The sequence below is a fragment of the Ursus americanus genome, chromosome X, assembly GCF_024610735.1.
Source record: "Ursus americanus isolate L20-20 chromosome X, mUrsAme1.1.p, whole genome shotgun sequence".
NCBI lineage: Eukaryota > Metazoa > Chordata > Mammalia > Carnivora > Ursidae > Ursus > Ursus americanus.
Genome location: NC_142164.1, coordinates 109635873 through 109652818, shown reverse-complemented (window position 1 = coordinate 109652818; position 16946 = coordinate 109635873). Strand labels below are relative to the sequence as shown.

General features: G+C 38.7%; 1 protein-coding gene across 16 annotated transcripts in view; it reads left to right on the top strand.

The window, feature by feature from the left end:
* REPS2 (RALBP1 associated Eps domain containing 2) overlaps positions 1 to 16946 on the top strand; it is a 397176-nt gene that overhangs the window by 171929 nt on the left and 208301 nt on the right. For all 16 annotated transcript variants that reach the window (XR_006776249.2, XR_006776252.2, XR_006776253.2 and 13 more), the window contains one exon: positions 16360 to 16421. Coding sequence is in view for 13 of the 16 variants with exons in the window: in XM_045777996.2 (XP_045633952.2) it covers positions 16360 to 16421 (62 nt within the window). In the remaining 3 variants the exon portion in view is untranslated. The remainder of the gene's footprint in view (positions 1 to 16359; positions 16422 to 16946) is intronic.

Sequence of the window (16946 nt, the reverse complement as noted above, 5' to 3'; positions counted from 1 at the left end):
ACCGACTGAGCCACACAGGTGCCTCTCTTCTTTTTCAAGATTGTTTTGGTTATTCTGGGTCCCTTACATTTCTATATGAAATTTAGGGTCAGGTTGTTGATTTTTGTTTTTTAAAAAAAGGCAACTGGGAGTTTGGTAGGGATTGCATTGACTCTGTAGATCAGTTGGTTAGTATTGCTATCTCAATAGTATTTTTCCCCAACTTTATAATGAGGCTAATGGACATATGAAAATTCTACATATTTATGATATACAATGTGATGTTTTCCATCTTAGCGATATTAAGTCTTCCAATCCATGAACACAGGATGTATTTCCATTTATTTAAGTCTTTAATTTCTTTCAACAATATTTTATAGTTTTCACATATAAGTTTTACATTTGTAAAAATTTATTCTTAAATGTTTTATTTTGATGTTAGTCTAAAGGGACTTATTTTCTTAATTTCATTTTTGCAGTCTTCATTCTGGTGTATAGAAATATAATTGGGGGCGCCTGGGTGGCACAGTGGTTGAGTGTCTGCCTTTGGCTCAGGGTGTGATCCCGGCGTTGTGGGATCGAGCCCCACATCAGGCTCCTCGGCTATGAGCCTGCTTCTTCCTCTCCCACTCCCCCTGCTTGTGTTCCCTCTCTCGCTGACTGTCTCTATTTCTGTCAAATAAATAAATAAAATCTTAAAAAAAAAGAAATATAATTGCTTTTTATATATTGATCTATCTTGTAATCTTGCATGTAGCTACCACAAATCATGGAGGGAATCCCTTTCAGTGTTTGGAAAACATTTAAAGAATCATTACTGACTGCTTGCATCCAGCTGTACTTTTTCTCTCATATATGAAACCAGTTGATCTAGTTCCTTTATTGAGTAGTATATTCCTTTTTTTTTAAATGATTTTATTTTTTTGAGAGAAAGAATGAGTGATGGGGAGGGGGGCAGAAAGAGAGTGAGAAACAGACTCCCTGCTGAGCAGGGAGCCCTATGCAGTGCTCGGATCCCAGGACCTGGAGTTCATGACTTGAGCCGAAGGCCGACGCGTAACCAACTGAGCCACCCAGGTCCCCCAAGTAGTATATTCTTTACCTGTCAGGAAGCAGTGTCCACTCTGTCCCAAGCCAAGTTTCCCTATTTGTTAGAGTTGTTTTTAGGTTCTTTATTAATACCTAGCACTAGATACAATAGTGATGATGGCCGATTTGAATTTGAGGTTTACTTCGTACAGAGGACACGTTTAAAGCACTTTCCATGCATTCTCTCTTATCCTTACAGTAACCCTAATGAGGTAGATGCTGTTGTATCCCCACTTTAGAGATACAGAAACTGAGGTGCAGAAGTTAATTTGGCTAAGGTTGTGGAGCTAGTAGATGGTGGTGCTGGGCTTTAAGCTCACATCACCCAGTGCTAGGGCCTATATTCCACTGCCGTAAGAACGGTCAAGTATTTCTCTTCTCTCTACCCCACTTGCGTCTCCCAACTTGTCCATTTGGCCAGATATTTGGTAGTCACGTCTCTGTTCAGCTGCCTATGCTGGACGTTGAATTCTTTTTTTTTTTCTTAATTAAGTAGGCTCCACACCCAGCATGGAGCCCAATGAGTGACTTGAACTCACAACCCTGAGATCAAGACTTGAGTTTGAGATAAAGAGTCAGGTGCTTAACCGACTGAGCCACCCACGTGCCCCTGGATGTTGAATTCTTAAGAAGGGGCAGAAGGCACAGTGCTGTTATTCCTGTTGGTTGCAGCCCTCATCCTCCTTCGCTAGCCAGCTGAGGACTGAGATTCATCTCCACACCTGGCAGTTGGCTACCATGGCAGTCATTTGTCTTTGAAGGGCCAAAGAATTCTTTCTAGCTTTCTACATCTGAATCCTTACTTTCAGGCCTGATCTTATTTGTGGTGGAGCTCTATAACTAGAAGTAACACATTCAGAATTTGTAGTGACAGAGCATTGAGGTTTCCTTCTGAGCTTCTCAGTAGTTGATGAATAAAGGGTGTTGCCTGCAGTATAGTGTCACTTGGTCATGAAATTTGAAATCTAGATGTTCATTTAAACCTGGAGAAGTATATTTGAGCTGTTGAGCTAGATGAACATTTTCAGAGGGAAAAATACAGTGCTGGTATTTCCAAGCTTGTCTCTGCCAGTACTCAGTGTGTTCATCCAGATATATGCCAGTCTTCATCTTTGGAAGGTGTGCTTACAGTGGCTGTGTGTCCTTGACTTCTTTTTGCCATTTCCTGTTTCTTTCTCTATTTATAGGTTTTTTTCTTTTCTAATAGTTATGTGAAAGTTTCTATACTAGCACAGTGCTGTGATTTGTGCCAGTAGAAGGTTTACAAAGGCTTGCCAAGGTGAGGGTACAGCTAGTCCTGCTGTTACGCAGGGTGTATTCTCTTTCCTATCCACTCTCTGGCTTTCTAGCTTTCCCTGGATGGCTGAGTGCTTGAACAAGGGACCGTGGGAAAGAATAGGACTAGAATCTCAGGAGGATGCAGTGGGAAATGTTGGTATAACCTTTATTTTTAAAATGCTTACAAAACTCACTATGATTTTTGGAGCCAAATTCTGTTGAATTTTTCTTTGATATCTGCCTTGGTTCACTTATTACCAGTTGCCTTGGAGACTATAGTAATCTTCGGTCTGGTTTGCTTGCTTCGTTCTTTCCTTCATAGAACAACAGGATTAATTTTCTTAAGCTCAGCTTTGATGTCACCTCCCTATTTAAAACTTTTCAGGACTTTCTATGTAAACACCAAATTCCTTTGTCTTAACAGCTAGACCTAAAGCCATGAGAGCACATGAATTCAGTAAGGGACAAACACCATGGTCTGGAATGCTCAGGGAGGAGTGTTATTTCAGGAATAAGTGGAGACCAGAAGTCTAAGGTTTGCTGACTGATAAAAAAGAATGGAGACTAGGGGAGAAGGAGTTCGCAAACTATGTTCCTAGGAAGCCTTAGAACAGTTCATTGGAGTGGTAGGGTTAATCCAGATTGCAAAAGGTGGAGTGACTGAGAAACTTTGGTGTGGAGTAGTTGTCATCACAAACTCATTGTGAAGTGTTTCAGACTTAGATGTTGGTTTGACTATATGTCATATTTTCAAAATTTGTGGTGGAAAAGAGACCATACCAAGATAATAGAATCTTTTTCCAAGTTGTCTGCCTGCCTCCTGTCCAAGAAACACACACATACACGTTTTTAACCAACCTAAGGAGTATCATAGTAAAATGATTAGGAGAAACACATTCATGTAAAAGTAATACGAGAAATGAAACTTGACCTTCACCAAGGTTAATTCTTGTGTGTTTTTGTTGCTTAACTCCGCCTATGTCTCTGTCTGGGACCTTGCTAACCTGTATCACATATCCTGTGGTGCAAGAAGAAGGAGTTACTTACATCGGAAACCGGGGATGTACTGTATGGTGACTAACATAATATAATAAAAAATCATTAAAAAAAAAAGAAGAAGAAGGAGTTACTGGAAAAAACTGGGAAATAAATTCTAGAATCATTGAGTGTCAGTGCTAAAAGATAACTTATATGTCATCTTGGCTGCCTCCCACATATTACAGGCGATGAGACTGAGATCCAGAAAATGTAATTGCTTTGTTCTCCTTCAGAATCCTCTTTGTTCAAGTTTTTGTTGCAACAGATTTGGTGTCAGAGAAAACAATCCATGTTAATTTAATTTGGGGGGTACACCTCACTATTTTTCTATAGATAATAATAGATCTAAAGTTAAAAGATATATTAAAGAATAGATATGGTGCCCAATATGCAAGAAACTAATATTGTTTTCCTCTTTTTTCTTTTATGTGATTTGCACTGTTGGGCCAATTTCCCCGAGGTTCTTTAGGAAGAAAGGAAAGTTTTGCCTTCATAAATACTTGAAGATCTTAGGAATTTATTTCTTTTTTTGATGATCAAATATTGTTATTATCGATATAAATTGTAATTATCAAATTGTTATGTTAAATATATATAAAAAAGGAAAGGAATAGTATACTGAATCCCTGGCCTCAACAATGATCAGCTATGGCCCATTTTGTTTCGTCTGTGTTCCCTCTCCCACATGATTAGTTATACTTTTTCCCCCACCTTTAGCTTGAAAAAAACTATTGAGGTATAATTTTCAGACCATAAGGTTCATCTATTGTAAGTATACAGCTCAGTGATTTCCAGTAAATTTATCAAATTGTGCTGTGACCATAATCCAGTTTCGGAACCTTTTCAGCACCTCACTAGTATGCTTCATGCCTGTTTACAGTCAATCCCCATGCCCAGCCCCAGACAACCAGTAATCTACCTCCTGTTTCTATAGATTTGCCTTTTCTGGACATTTCATAGAAATGGAATCATACAATATAGTGTCTTCTGTGTCTGGCTTTCTATACTTCGTGTGATGTTTTTGAGGTTCATCTAAGTTGTAGCATGTATCAGTATTTCATTTTTTTTTCAAAGTGCTGTTCTTTTTTTTATTATTATGTTCAGTTAGCCATTGTGTAGTACATCATTAGTTTTTGATGTAGTGTTCAGTGATTCATTAGCTGCGTATAACACCCAGTGCTCATCACAACACATGCAGTATTTCATTTTTTATTGTGGAATAGTGTTCCATTCTGTGGACATACCGCATTTTGTCTCTCCATTCTTCAGTTTGATGGACATCTGAATTTTTTATACTTTTTGCCTGTTTAGGAATAATGCTACCATGAACACTTGCATGCAAGTCTTTGTCGGACATATGTTTTTATTTATCTTGGCACAGGACCTAGGAGTGGAATTCCTGGGTGTATGGTAAGTTTAAGAAACTGCTGAACTGTTTTCTAAAATGTCCATACTATTTTACCTTTCCGCCAGCAATGTGCGAGGGTTACTGTTTCTTCCCATTTTTACTAATGCTTACTATTTTTTTTTAAATTATAGCTGTCCCACTGGGTGTGAAGTGGCATTTCGTTGTGGTTTTGATTTGTTTCCCTGATGACTAATGATGTTGAGCATCTTTTCTTGTGATTATTAATGATTCCTATGTCATCTTTGGTGAAATGTCTACTGAAATCATTTGCCCATTTTTAAATTGGGTGTTTGTCTTCTTTTTGGAGGGGTGGTGTTTGTCTTTTTATTGTTGAGTTATATATTCTGGAGTTCTTTGTATGTTCTGGATCTACAAGGCCTTTATCAGATATGTAATTTGCAAATATTTTCTTCCCATTCTGTGACTTGTCTTTCCGTTTTCTTTTTTTTTTTTTAAAGATTTTATTTATTTATTCAACAGAGATAGAGACAGCCAGCAAGAGAGGGAACACAAGCAAGGGGAGTGGGAGAGGAAGAAGCAGGCTCTTAGCAGAGAAGCCTGATGTGGGGCTCGATCCCATAACGCCGGGATCACGCCCTGAGCCGAAGGCAGCTGCTTAACCTCTGTGCCACCCAGGCGCCCCATGTCTTTCCGTTTTCTTAATGGTGTATTTTGAAGCAAGAAAATTTTGCATTTCGATGAAGTACAGTTTATCAATTCCTCCCTGTTTAGATGGGGCTTTTGGTGTCGTATTTAAGGAATCTGCCTAATCCAATGTCTTGAAGCTTTTCTATTATTTATTTCTAAAAATACTACAATGTTAGCTCTTATATCTCTAATCTGTTTTGATTTAATTTTTGTTTCTAGTGTGAGCTAAGGGTCTAAGTTCATTTCTTTGTATGTGGATATCTAGTTGTTTCAGCATTACGTGTTGAAAAATACTCTCTTTTCCCTGTTGAGTTGCCATGGCACCTTTGTTGAAAATCATTTGACTGTAAATATAAGGGTTTGTTTCTGGACTCTTTATTCTGTCTGTTAATCTATATGTCCTTATGGCAGTACTACACTGAGTATTTTTTAAAGCAAGGGATCGTATGTAGTCTTGTGAAGAGGTAATCACATGATTTAGAAGGCTAAATATTTGCTACAGTGGCACATTTTAAGATAGTGTCTAGCATCTTATTTATTTGATTATGTAGCATATTCAGAAGCATCATTTTAGTTCCTTGAAGTTGCAATACTTTTCTTACTTTCAGCTTTCTGACATGCTTATTCCCTGGACATACAATAACACCTGTCCAGCTGTTTATCCCCTATCTCGGTGCCCTTTTCTGCTCTTTACTGTAACCTGTCCTGTAGGTTCAAAATGTGATACTGATTGTTGCCCCATAGTAGCTTTGGTGATGTCATTTTACTTCTCCAGGCCTTAATTTTCTCATCCGCAAAGTGGAAGAATTGAATTTGATCTCATTACTTTTCCAAACTCAGTCATTAATATTTTCCCTGGTGAACAATTCCAAGTTATGTGTAAGTTCCTGTCCTTTAACTGGTGAAAAATAATTGTTGTGTTTAACAGAGAATTTAACGAGCTTGTGTGTTTGTGGGGAAGTGGGGCATTATCAGGGGATTGAAGCAGCTCTTGTTGGAAAAGTACTCCTGGCAAACATTTTATCATATTTGTGGTGTATATGACATATGAACCCATCACTCTGTGTAACTGGGTGATTAGGAGATAGGCATAGACTCACACATGCTTTTGTGATTATTAAGGAAAGAAAGTACATTTCTATTACAAAGAAACAACCATTTTAATGAACTTGCCAAGAAGAAGAATGGTCCTCACTGGTGAAATCCTTGAAGCTTTGCAAATGGCTAACTCTGTACTTGATTGATACTTAAAAGTACAGGTCCCATTGGCGGCTCCTTTCAACATTTTCCATCCTTTAAGTATTTTTTTTCCCTTTGGCATTTGAATGCTTTTATTTTCTTCATAAAATATTCCTGGTTTGGGGGGATGGGAGGCCTTTTCACAGCTGAAGTTATTCCAAGTTTCTCTCCCCTGAAGAATTGGATTTCTGTTCCTTGCAGCTTTCAGTTGCCACATTTGCTGCTTTATTTCCACTTAGTAATTTGGAACATGTTTTCATTAAATCATTGATTTGGGGCTTTGTAAAAATCTGAGGGAAATGAGTAAATAGACAGTAATATACATGGATAATATTTTGTCTGGAAATTTCTAAGCATAATAAAAGGATAAAAAATTTTAGAGATTAAAGTTTTGGATGAAGATACCAGGAACCTGAGATTCAACAGATCAGTGCTAGAAAATGCACATCTTTCAATAAATTTAATAAACACTAGTAATTGTTTCTGTGTTTTCTGGGTTTAGGATTAAATGGCAGTTTGTTTTATGAACTTTTAAATCTGCTTTTCAGGATTTGGGAATCTATTATTTTTTTCCCCTGATTACACTTACAAAATTTTTTGATTTGACAAAACCTTGCTGATATCTGGTATTCCACCTTATTAACTGTGAGACTTCAGGAATAAACCTGCAATTGCTTCACACGTATGGTAGTTTTCAATGTATGCATCAGAAGTGTTCTCCTCCCCTCTTCTTTCCTTCTCTTCCCTTCTGGGAAAGCAGGTGTTACTATTAACAGGTACGTTGTCATCTTTTGCATGTGTACGCTAGGTTACTCAGCCAGTGTTTTTTCAGTTTCACTTTGCATGAAGGTACTTTTTCTCTTTTTAATTTTTTTAATTTTTATTTTGTAAAGATTTTATTTATTTCTTTGACAGAGAGAGAGAGTAAGTACAAGCAGGGGGAGCAGCAGGAAGAGGAGGAGGAAGAAGCAGACTCCTCACTGAGCAGGGAGCCCGATGTGGGGCTCCATTCCAGGACCCTGGGATCATGACCCAAGCTGAACGCAGACGCTTAACTGACTGAACCACCCATGCGCCCCTTTCTCTTTTTTAAATTGATTGAAGCATGCCAGAAAAAATATTTGAATCCAATTTAAGATCATGAATGGACTGAAACTATTATAAGAGGAGATATTTTACTAAATTCAATTCCAGTTATTCACCCATCATGTGAATACTTAATACACGCAAGGCAGTATGTTTAGGTGCTCTGAGAGATAAAAAGATGAATCAGACATAAACTTGGTAGAATGAAGCTAGATTAATATCACCTACTGTTAAAGGAAATGAACATGGAGTCATAAACACGTAAAAGAGATTTTTCAGCAGGAACCAAATAAGGAAAGATGCATGAGCTAATGCCGTTTTTTTTTTTTTTTGAAAGAGTAGCAGCTAAGGGAAATCCTGAGGCTTGACTCTGCCTTCCCCCTTCTAGAAGCCGTATGTGTGAGTAGGCAAATATTGAGATTTCTTACTGAAACTCCAAATCTGGAGTGAAGTGAAGTGAGTGGGTACGCTTAGTTTTACCTTCTCTTGACTGAGGGTCAGTGGACATGACTTCTGGAAAGAGAGGGAAAAAGCTGGAAAAGTGAATAATCACAGCTGATGCCCTGATACGGTGGAGGGGAAGGCCCAGGGCTCCATGCTGAACTGAGGGAACAAACTGAAGTTTGGGAAGTGCCTCACTGATGTGCCTCAAGGCATGAGAGAGTACACTCTGCTACAGAGTTGTTGATATTCTTTTGGTATTCACATTTCAAAATAACACATTTGTATATAACCTCTTGTTGACTTTTCAGTGTAGTCATCATCTGCTGCCTTCCCCTTCTAGCACCTTTTTTCCTCTTTCACCCTCTCAGTACAGTTAGAGTAGATCAGTATTTAGTGTTCATATTATTCTTACGGCTATGTAAGCCATATAGTAAATTATTTATTTTTCTTGTGCAGGTTTTTGTTGGCCTTGGAGTGCATAATCAGCTTGTTTCTTTTCAGTGTACTTGCCCCTTGAAGGAACCGTAGACTCCCTCAATTTTCTAAAGTTCCTCTTATGAGATTCCGACACAGGTATTAGTTTCATCTGTTTGAAGAAATGTACAGTGATTGTCTTCTGTGCCTGGTATATAGTTTTCATCATGGCATCTCCCTTCTCTGTCATCAAAGGGTTCTCTTCTTCTTTCTCCCATGTTGGAGCTTCTTTATCCTGTGCCTTGCTCTTCCTTGGTTTACTCTCTTGCTTTGGTAGAACACATCCTTGAGTAGCTTTTTTGGAAAGGGTGCATAGAGCTCAATACGAGCCCTTGAATGTCTCAGAATACCTTCAATTGAACCGTCATGCAGGCTGCCTGTTTGGGTATTAAACCATCGGTTGGAAATCAGTTTTCTTCAGAATTTTTATGACATTGCATAATGAATTCTCGCTTTCAGTGGTATATTAAAAGTCTAAAACTGTTTAGACTCTTGATCCCTTTGGATGTGGCCTGCCTTCCTCTTCCACCCCCTGCTGGAAAGTTGTAGAATCTTCTAACTCTAATATTTTGAAACTTCATATATTTTTTTAAAGATTTTATTTATTTATTTGAGAGAGAGAGAGAGAGAGAGAGAGAGAGAGACAGCACAAGCAGAGGGAGCTGCAGGCAGAGGGAGAAGCAGGCTCCCCACCAAGCAAGGAGCCTGATGTGGGACTCGATCCCAGGGCTCTGCGATCATGACCTGAGCTGAAGGCAGACACTTAACCAACTGAGCCACCCAAGTGTCCCTGAAACTTTGTATTGATGTGCCTTGCCATGGGTCTGTTTTCTTCAATTGTCCTGGGTACTCAGTGGACTCTCTTAATTTAGAAAGTCTTATTTTTCATTTCTGGGTAGTTTTCTTGGACCATGTGACTTTTTTTTTCCTGCTATTTTCTCTCTTTTTGTGGAACTTTTATTTAGATATTATCCTGCTTTTTAAAAGGTCTCCTTAGATTGGGGTGCCTGGGTGGCACAGTCAGTTAAGTGTCCCACCTTGGTTTTGGCTCAGGTCGTGATCTCAGCGTTGTGGGATCGAGCCCCACATTGGGCTCTGTGCTCAGCGTGGCATCTGCTTGGAACTCTCTCCTCCCTCTGCCCCTTCCCTCTGCGCTCGTGTGTGCGTGCCCCCCACCCCGCTCTTTCTCAGATAAATAAATAAATCCTTTAAAAAAGATCTCCTTAGATTATCTTAGAATCTTACTATTAAGCTTTCCCTTTCTGCTATCATGTTTTTAATTTCCAGGTGCTCTTTTAAATTATTTGACTGTTCTTTTTTTCAGTAGCATCTGAGTACTTCGTCTTTGCAAATAACATCTCTTGTTTCTTACAGAGGATTTCCCTGATAACTTTGAGAAATTTCACTCCTTACTCCCACCCCGTTAGTTGTCTTCTCAGTAAAATAAAGCTTATGAAGGTAGAGCTTTTTTTCCTGTTTTTTTTTACTGATATTTTCACAGTACCTCAAACAATGCCTGATACACAGTGAATGCTTAAGTAATTCTGGAATAAACTGAATGATCATTACGATGATACTAATATACATTAAAATTTTTTCTCCTACTATAGATCTAATCTGTATCTTTGAAATTAACCTTTTTTCTATTTCTATTATTTCTATTACTCTATCTTAGAAATTTTTCTGCAGATATCTGATAATACTTCATTATCTGTGTCTATTTAAGAAAGGGGGTAAAAAGCTGATTAGAATATATGGATAAATGGATAAGACTCGCCATCTGTGGGTTTCATGGTAGAATGATCTGATTTGTCATCTTGTTAGAGATCTCTTGATGTCTGAATCTTCCTTCTTGGCTGGTCCAGTTCCCTGGAGCACTTCTTTGAATCTCTGGATACAAAAGTCTGAGAGCAGAGAGGAAGAGGGTTGACAGTTTCAGAATGTATACATTTACTAGATCCCCCTGTTTTCAATATGGCCCGATGCCTTCGTCTGGGCCTGGTGTCCTCCCTGGAGAGGAAGGATACCTCTAGCCTTTTGCTGGAGTGGGAAACATGATAAAAATATGCAGAATGTGGGAGAAAAATCTCAGGATCTAACTACTCCTAAACGGTTTCAATTCGTCTTTTTTTTTTTAATATGGGGATGGATCATGGTCCTGTAGTTCTTTCTTATGTTAGTTCAAACAGATATTTGTTGGACACTTACTATATTCTGAGTTATCCAGGTGGAGTAGGGGTAGGGCATGGACACTACAAGCGGAAGGGACTATAGGAACAGGGATCCTGAAGCCAAAACCTGCATGAGGTGTAGCTGGAACCTGATCTTCAAGGGTATTGTCGAGGCATGCCCTTCTAAAGGGTAGGAAATAGGATTCACTATTAGTTAATTTTCTTTACTTTTTATTGCTTTCTTCATTTCACCTCTACTTCCAGAGAAGTTTGATGTCATCAGTTCTTGAGAACTGGGGGGCTTCTGTGGTACACCTTGGTTACTGTCTGCTTTCTCTACTGCTTGTTTAGCTATCAGCCACTCATCCATTTTCCCAGTTCCAAATTTAAACAAGAAAATTTAAACAGTTCTTTTCACTATTGTGTTAACGAGGTGAGAGTGAGATTAGTTGAAAATATTCAAGCTACTATCTAGACTCAAAAGTCTTACTATAGGACACTTAATAAAATTCAGGACAGCAAAAACTAGGAATCCTATACAGTATCAAGCCAAGCTTTTAGTTTCAAGTGATCCCAGGTTGATAAGCACCTTCGGGTTTCTGGCAGACACAGAAGAGGAGGAACCCAGTTTCCACACAAGGCCCAATTCCTACAGGTAAAGTTCCAAGGGGTGTGCGTTCAGAGTCAAAGGTTGCCAAGCACTCAAGGAAATGGAACACAGTGGGAGAGAGCTAGCAGGAGCAGCAAAAGAGTAGTAAATACAAAGCCCTCAGATTGTGGGATTATCAAACACAGACTGTTACATAAATATGTTTAATAAATTGAAAGAAAAGGAGATGGAGAAAATGAGTACATAGCCAAGATATTATAAAAATGAAAAAAAATTTTTTGAAAACAGATCAGATAGAACTAGGAATGAAACACTTAGTCATTGAAGTAAACTTAAAGACTGGATTAACAGGACATTAAGCACAGTTGAAGAGGGAATTGGTTAATGGAACCGTGGATCTTAGAAAATTATCCAGAACACAGCGCAGTTGAGACAAAGAACTCCAGAAGGAAAGGTAAGAGAAAATGGCAGAAAGACTATTTGGAGAATCACTCAGAATTTCCCAGAGTGAATAGGATGCCACATGGTTCAGAAATTCTAGTGAAGGGGCGCCTGGGTAGCGCAGTCGTTAAAGCGTCTGCCTTCGGCTCAGGGCGTGATCCTGGCGTACCGGGATCGAGTCCCACATCAGGCTCCTCCGCTAGGAGCCTGCTTCTTCCTCTCCCACTCCCCCTGCTGTGTTCCCTCTCTCACTGGCTGTCTCTCTGTCACATAAATAAATAAAATCTTTAAAAAAAAAAAAAAGAAATTCTAGTGAAGCTCAGTAGGTTATGAAAGAAAAAGAGAATAGGGGCGCCTAGGTGGCTCAGTCGTTAAGCGTCTGCCTTCGGCTCAGGGCGTGATCCCAGGGTCCTGGGATTGAGCCCCGCATTGGGCTCCCTACTGGGAACCTGCTTCTTCCTCTCCCACTCCCCCTGCTTATGTTCCCCCTCTCGCTGGCTATCTCTCTCTCTGTCAAATAAATAAATAAAATCTTAAAAAAAAAAGAGGATGAAGAAATAAACAGGCAGACTCAGTGTCAAGTTAAGTACTACAGAGCACCACAAAGAGATTTAAAAAGCAACCAGAGAGAAGACAGACTACTTACCAAAAACAACGATTCTGTTGACACCTGACTTCTCCACAGCAATAATGGAAGCCAGAAGATAGTGAAATGTTATTTTTAATGTGCTGTGAGAAAATAACTGTCCATCTAGAATCTATGCCCAGTGAAATAATCTTTGGAGAATGAGGGTAAAATAAAGACTTTTCAGTCACACAAACTGATTAAGCTTGCTACTAACAGACTATCCATGAAGGAAATTTTAAAGGATGAACTTCAGACAGAAAGTAGTATCATAAAAGAGGCTGTAAGGGAAACTAGGAAAACTTTACAACTGAATGAGAACAGATCAAAACGTGTGACACTTGGAAGAACATTTGTAACACTAAACACGTTAGAAAAGAAGAAACGCTGGAAATTAATCAGTTAAACAAGTAATTTAAGCTAGAAAAAGAACAATAGGATAAGCCCAAAGAAAGAAAATTCAAGGAGATGAACAGACATTAATGACACAGAAAGTAAGCAGACACTACAGAGGCTCAGGAAAGTTGGTTTTTTGAAAAAAGTAATAAAATGGACAAATGCCAGGTGAGCTAAATCAAGGGAAGCTAGAGCGATGATACAAATAGTATTAGGAGTAGAAAACAAAAGTTATATGCATGGGAGATTAAGAGGAGTAGAGTAGAGGAGGGCATGGGAAGTGTCTTTATGGCAATAAATATGAACATTTAGACAATGTCTAGAAAAATATCATTTATCAAAACTGACTTAAAAATTAGAAAGTCTGAATAATCCTGTAACAGTTAAAGAAGTGAAGTCATTAAAAATCTTGTTCCAAACAAAACTCCAGGTCCAGATGCTTCTGCCGTCAAGTTTTACCTGACGTTCAACAACAGCAGCAGCCTATTCCAGAGTATAGATGGGTAACTCTCTCCAGCAGAATCAAGCCTAACAGATTACCATATGGGAAATGAAACTCACTTACCGGTCTCACTTATGAATATACTTGGCAAAAATCCTAAATAGGATATTAGCCAACTAAATCTAAGCAGATATAAAAACCTGACAAAGTTGGGATTATCCTAGGTTGGCAAGGGTGTTTTAATATTTAAAAATTTATAATGTAACTTGTCGTATTAACTAATTATAAGGGGAGAAGTCATACTATCATCTCATTGGGTGGACATGCAGTTTTGGTTAAAATGTATCAACAAATTATCAACAAATTTCAAAATAATAGTAGGTGGGAATTTTCATAATCTGTTAAAGGGTTTCTACACAAACCTACAGCAAATACCATACTTAATGTTGAAATAGTGAAAGCCTTCCATTTGAGATCAAGAGAAGATAAGAATACCCCTATGATTATTATAAGTCAACTTTACAGTAGATGTTCTAACCAAGTAAGTAAGATAGGAACAAAAAAATAGATAAATGTGGGGCGCCTGGGTGGCTCAGTCGTTAAGCGTCTGCCTTCAGCTCAGGGCGTGATCCCGGAGTCCTGGGATCGAGCCCCACATCAGGCTCCTCTGCTGGGAGCCTGCTTCTTCCTCTCCCACTCCGCCTGCTTGTGTTCCCTCTCTCGCTGGCTCTCTCTCTGTCAAATAAATAAATAAAATCTTTAAAAAAATAGATAAATGTACTGAAAAGAGGAAACCAAATTGCTGTGAATATTCATAGGTGATAGGGTTTTATCCAAAAGTATATTCAGAAACACCCTCATATCATCTTTTACAAAAATAAGGCATTTGTTTTTTATTTATTATTTTTTTATTATTTTTTAAGGATTTTATCTATTTATTTGACAGAGACAGAGAGAGAGGGAGCAGGAGAGCACAAGCAGTGGGAGCGACAGAGGGAGAGGAAGAGGGAGAAGCAGGCCCCCCGCTAAGCAGGGAGCCCGATGCAGGGCTCCATCCCAGGACCCTGGGATCTTGACCTATGCCGAAGGCTGACGCTTAACCAACTGAGCCACTCAGGAGCCCCGGCATTTTTTTTTTTTAATTAAAAAATAGTAAAAATGAAGTGAATCGGAAATGTATCTGGGTGTACGTCCTATATCTGAGTACACTAAGCAGAGACAGTGAGACATTGGACTCACTGGTTGGTTTCCTGTCTCTCAGGGATCACTGTATTTTGTTGCAGAATTTCCTAGTGTCTTAAAAACTGTTGTTTTATACATTTTGCTCTCATGTCTTAAAACTGTTGTTTCATATTAAAAAACGTGTTTGTTTTTGGCTGTTTCAAATGGGAGGGTAAATCTGGTCTTTGTTATTCCCTCTTGCTGGAAGCAGAAATTTGTTTATTTAATTGGCTTATCAATTCTTAGTCCTCTTGTTAATAAAGGGTTATTTTAACACACACTTTGTTCCGGTGAAAGGCCTTTCCTTTAAAAGCATGTGTAGATTTTAAAAGTTTTGTTTTTAGGGAAACTGGTAATTTAAAGGCCCAATCCTGAGGACATTTAGAGTTGGAAGGGGCCCTGAGATAGATAATCCCTGAGGCTTTAGTTTTTCTGCTGCTACATGCTTTGTCATCGAAGGCTGTTCAAGGTCTCACCACCTCTGGAGTTTTGACCCACTGATGTGTTTCATAAATTTTAATGAAAGACAGATTGAGGGAAATCCTTGATGGGCCCACATGGTTGTACCAGATCTGTGCACTGGCTCAGAATGCAAATCTCTATGAAATTACTCTTAAGTTATCTTTATGGAAAGCCCTAGACTCTATCTTCTGGCTCGTCTGATCTAGCTCGGTCAGATCAAAAGTGATTTGCAAAAACTTTCATGTTCTTGGCACATTGCTATGATTTATTTTTAAGTCACAGAAAATTGTCCAAATATTAGCACACATATTATAGAATTGCCAATAAACTAGGTATGGTTATTATAGAGCACAGTGTGCTTTTTAAGGGAGTTTGTAAAGAATATGGTTTAACTTGCCAGTGTGTGATAATAAACATTTCTTGTGCATGATTATGAGCTTTATTTATAATTCACTAGCAGATGTTTATTTTCATTTAGTTACAACTTGGACATTCTTGGCTTAACTCAAAATTTCTCTATATCTCACAAAATTAAAAAAAATTAGACTGAAACTTTTGTTTAAAACATCCTTTGAATGGGGCCAGATTATTATAGAAACATATTTTATTATTTCTGCTAATAAGGATCAGGGAGAGAAAAGGAAATCGAGATCTTTGAAGGGTCCCTCAACATCATTTAGTCCCAGCTCTTTCAGCCTCCCTGCTGCTGTCAGACCCACTAGCTTACATGGTAGCAGAGCTGCCCATGGGGACTCTGGCTTCCTTCATTTCTATAGCCCACTTGCTAAGCTAATGAGTAGTGTAATGGCCAAGAGATAGGGAGAAATATTAGAGAAACCGAAGGGCCTAGATTATTTGAAACTAAATAATTAACATCAGAATAATGAGGGATTGACTGCCTTTCCCATGCTGGGTTCCAGTCCTTTGATCAAAGGGTATCTTTTCCTTACTGTTCTATACTGTCTTAATCAAAACAGCCTATATAAATAATTGGATTTGGGGTAGGTAGGATGAAAATGAAAAAGGGATTAGAAATAGCATGTACTGCTTTTTTAAAAATTAAGCCTTCAGGTGGATTTTAATAACTTAAACATGTTAACTGCAATTGGTATTCCTAGTTAAAAAGTAGAAGGATATTTTGTTTTGTTTCTGGTAATTCTTTTTTTTAAAATATGTATTTATTCATTTTAGAGAGAAGGGGGAAGGGAAGAGGGAGAGGGGGAGAGACCATCTCAAGCAGACTCTACCCTGAGTGCAGCACCTGATGTGTTTTTGGTAATTCTTAACAGTATGTGTTTTTCTTTTCAGCTACTAAGTCAGGATTGTTACCTCCACCACCTGCGCTCCCTCCAAGACCTTGTCCATCCCAGGTAGGAAACAGAAGTTGATTTCTGTGAACTATTGGGTATAGGGAAGTTGTCCTACCACTGTGCTTCCTTTGCAAGGGTCGATAGCCACAGAATTGGCCGGTCACATTCCCAAGATGACATCTGGACAAAGAGAGCAGAGAGTGGTTGTATTTCTTCTTATCCAGCCAGTCCCCCAACCTCATGTGGAAAAGGGAAAGTTTCCTCAATAAGCAACCAAACAAATGCATACTGGTTCACCTTTGGCCGTACAGGGTTGCATGTCATTTTCAGAGAGAGAAAGATGTAGAAGAATGGGCCTCTTCAGTTGGGCTGTGGGGGGACATGGTTTTTCTGTATAATATGTGCATTTGGGGTGTGTATATTTTCATCAGTATTTTAGGAACTGTGTTAATTCTCCATAATTAATGGTCATCACCATGGTTTTAGCGCTATGGTTTGGGCCTACAGTGCTTTCTTTATCTTTAGGATGGTATTTTCCTTTGGAACAATAAGCTGAAACAGCAGGAGTTGGGAGAGTGTGTCAAC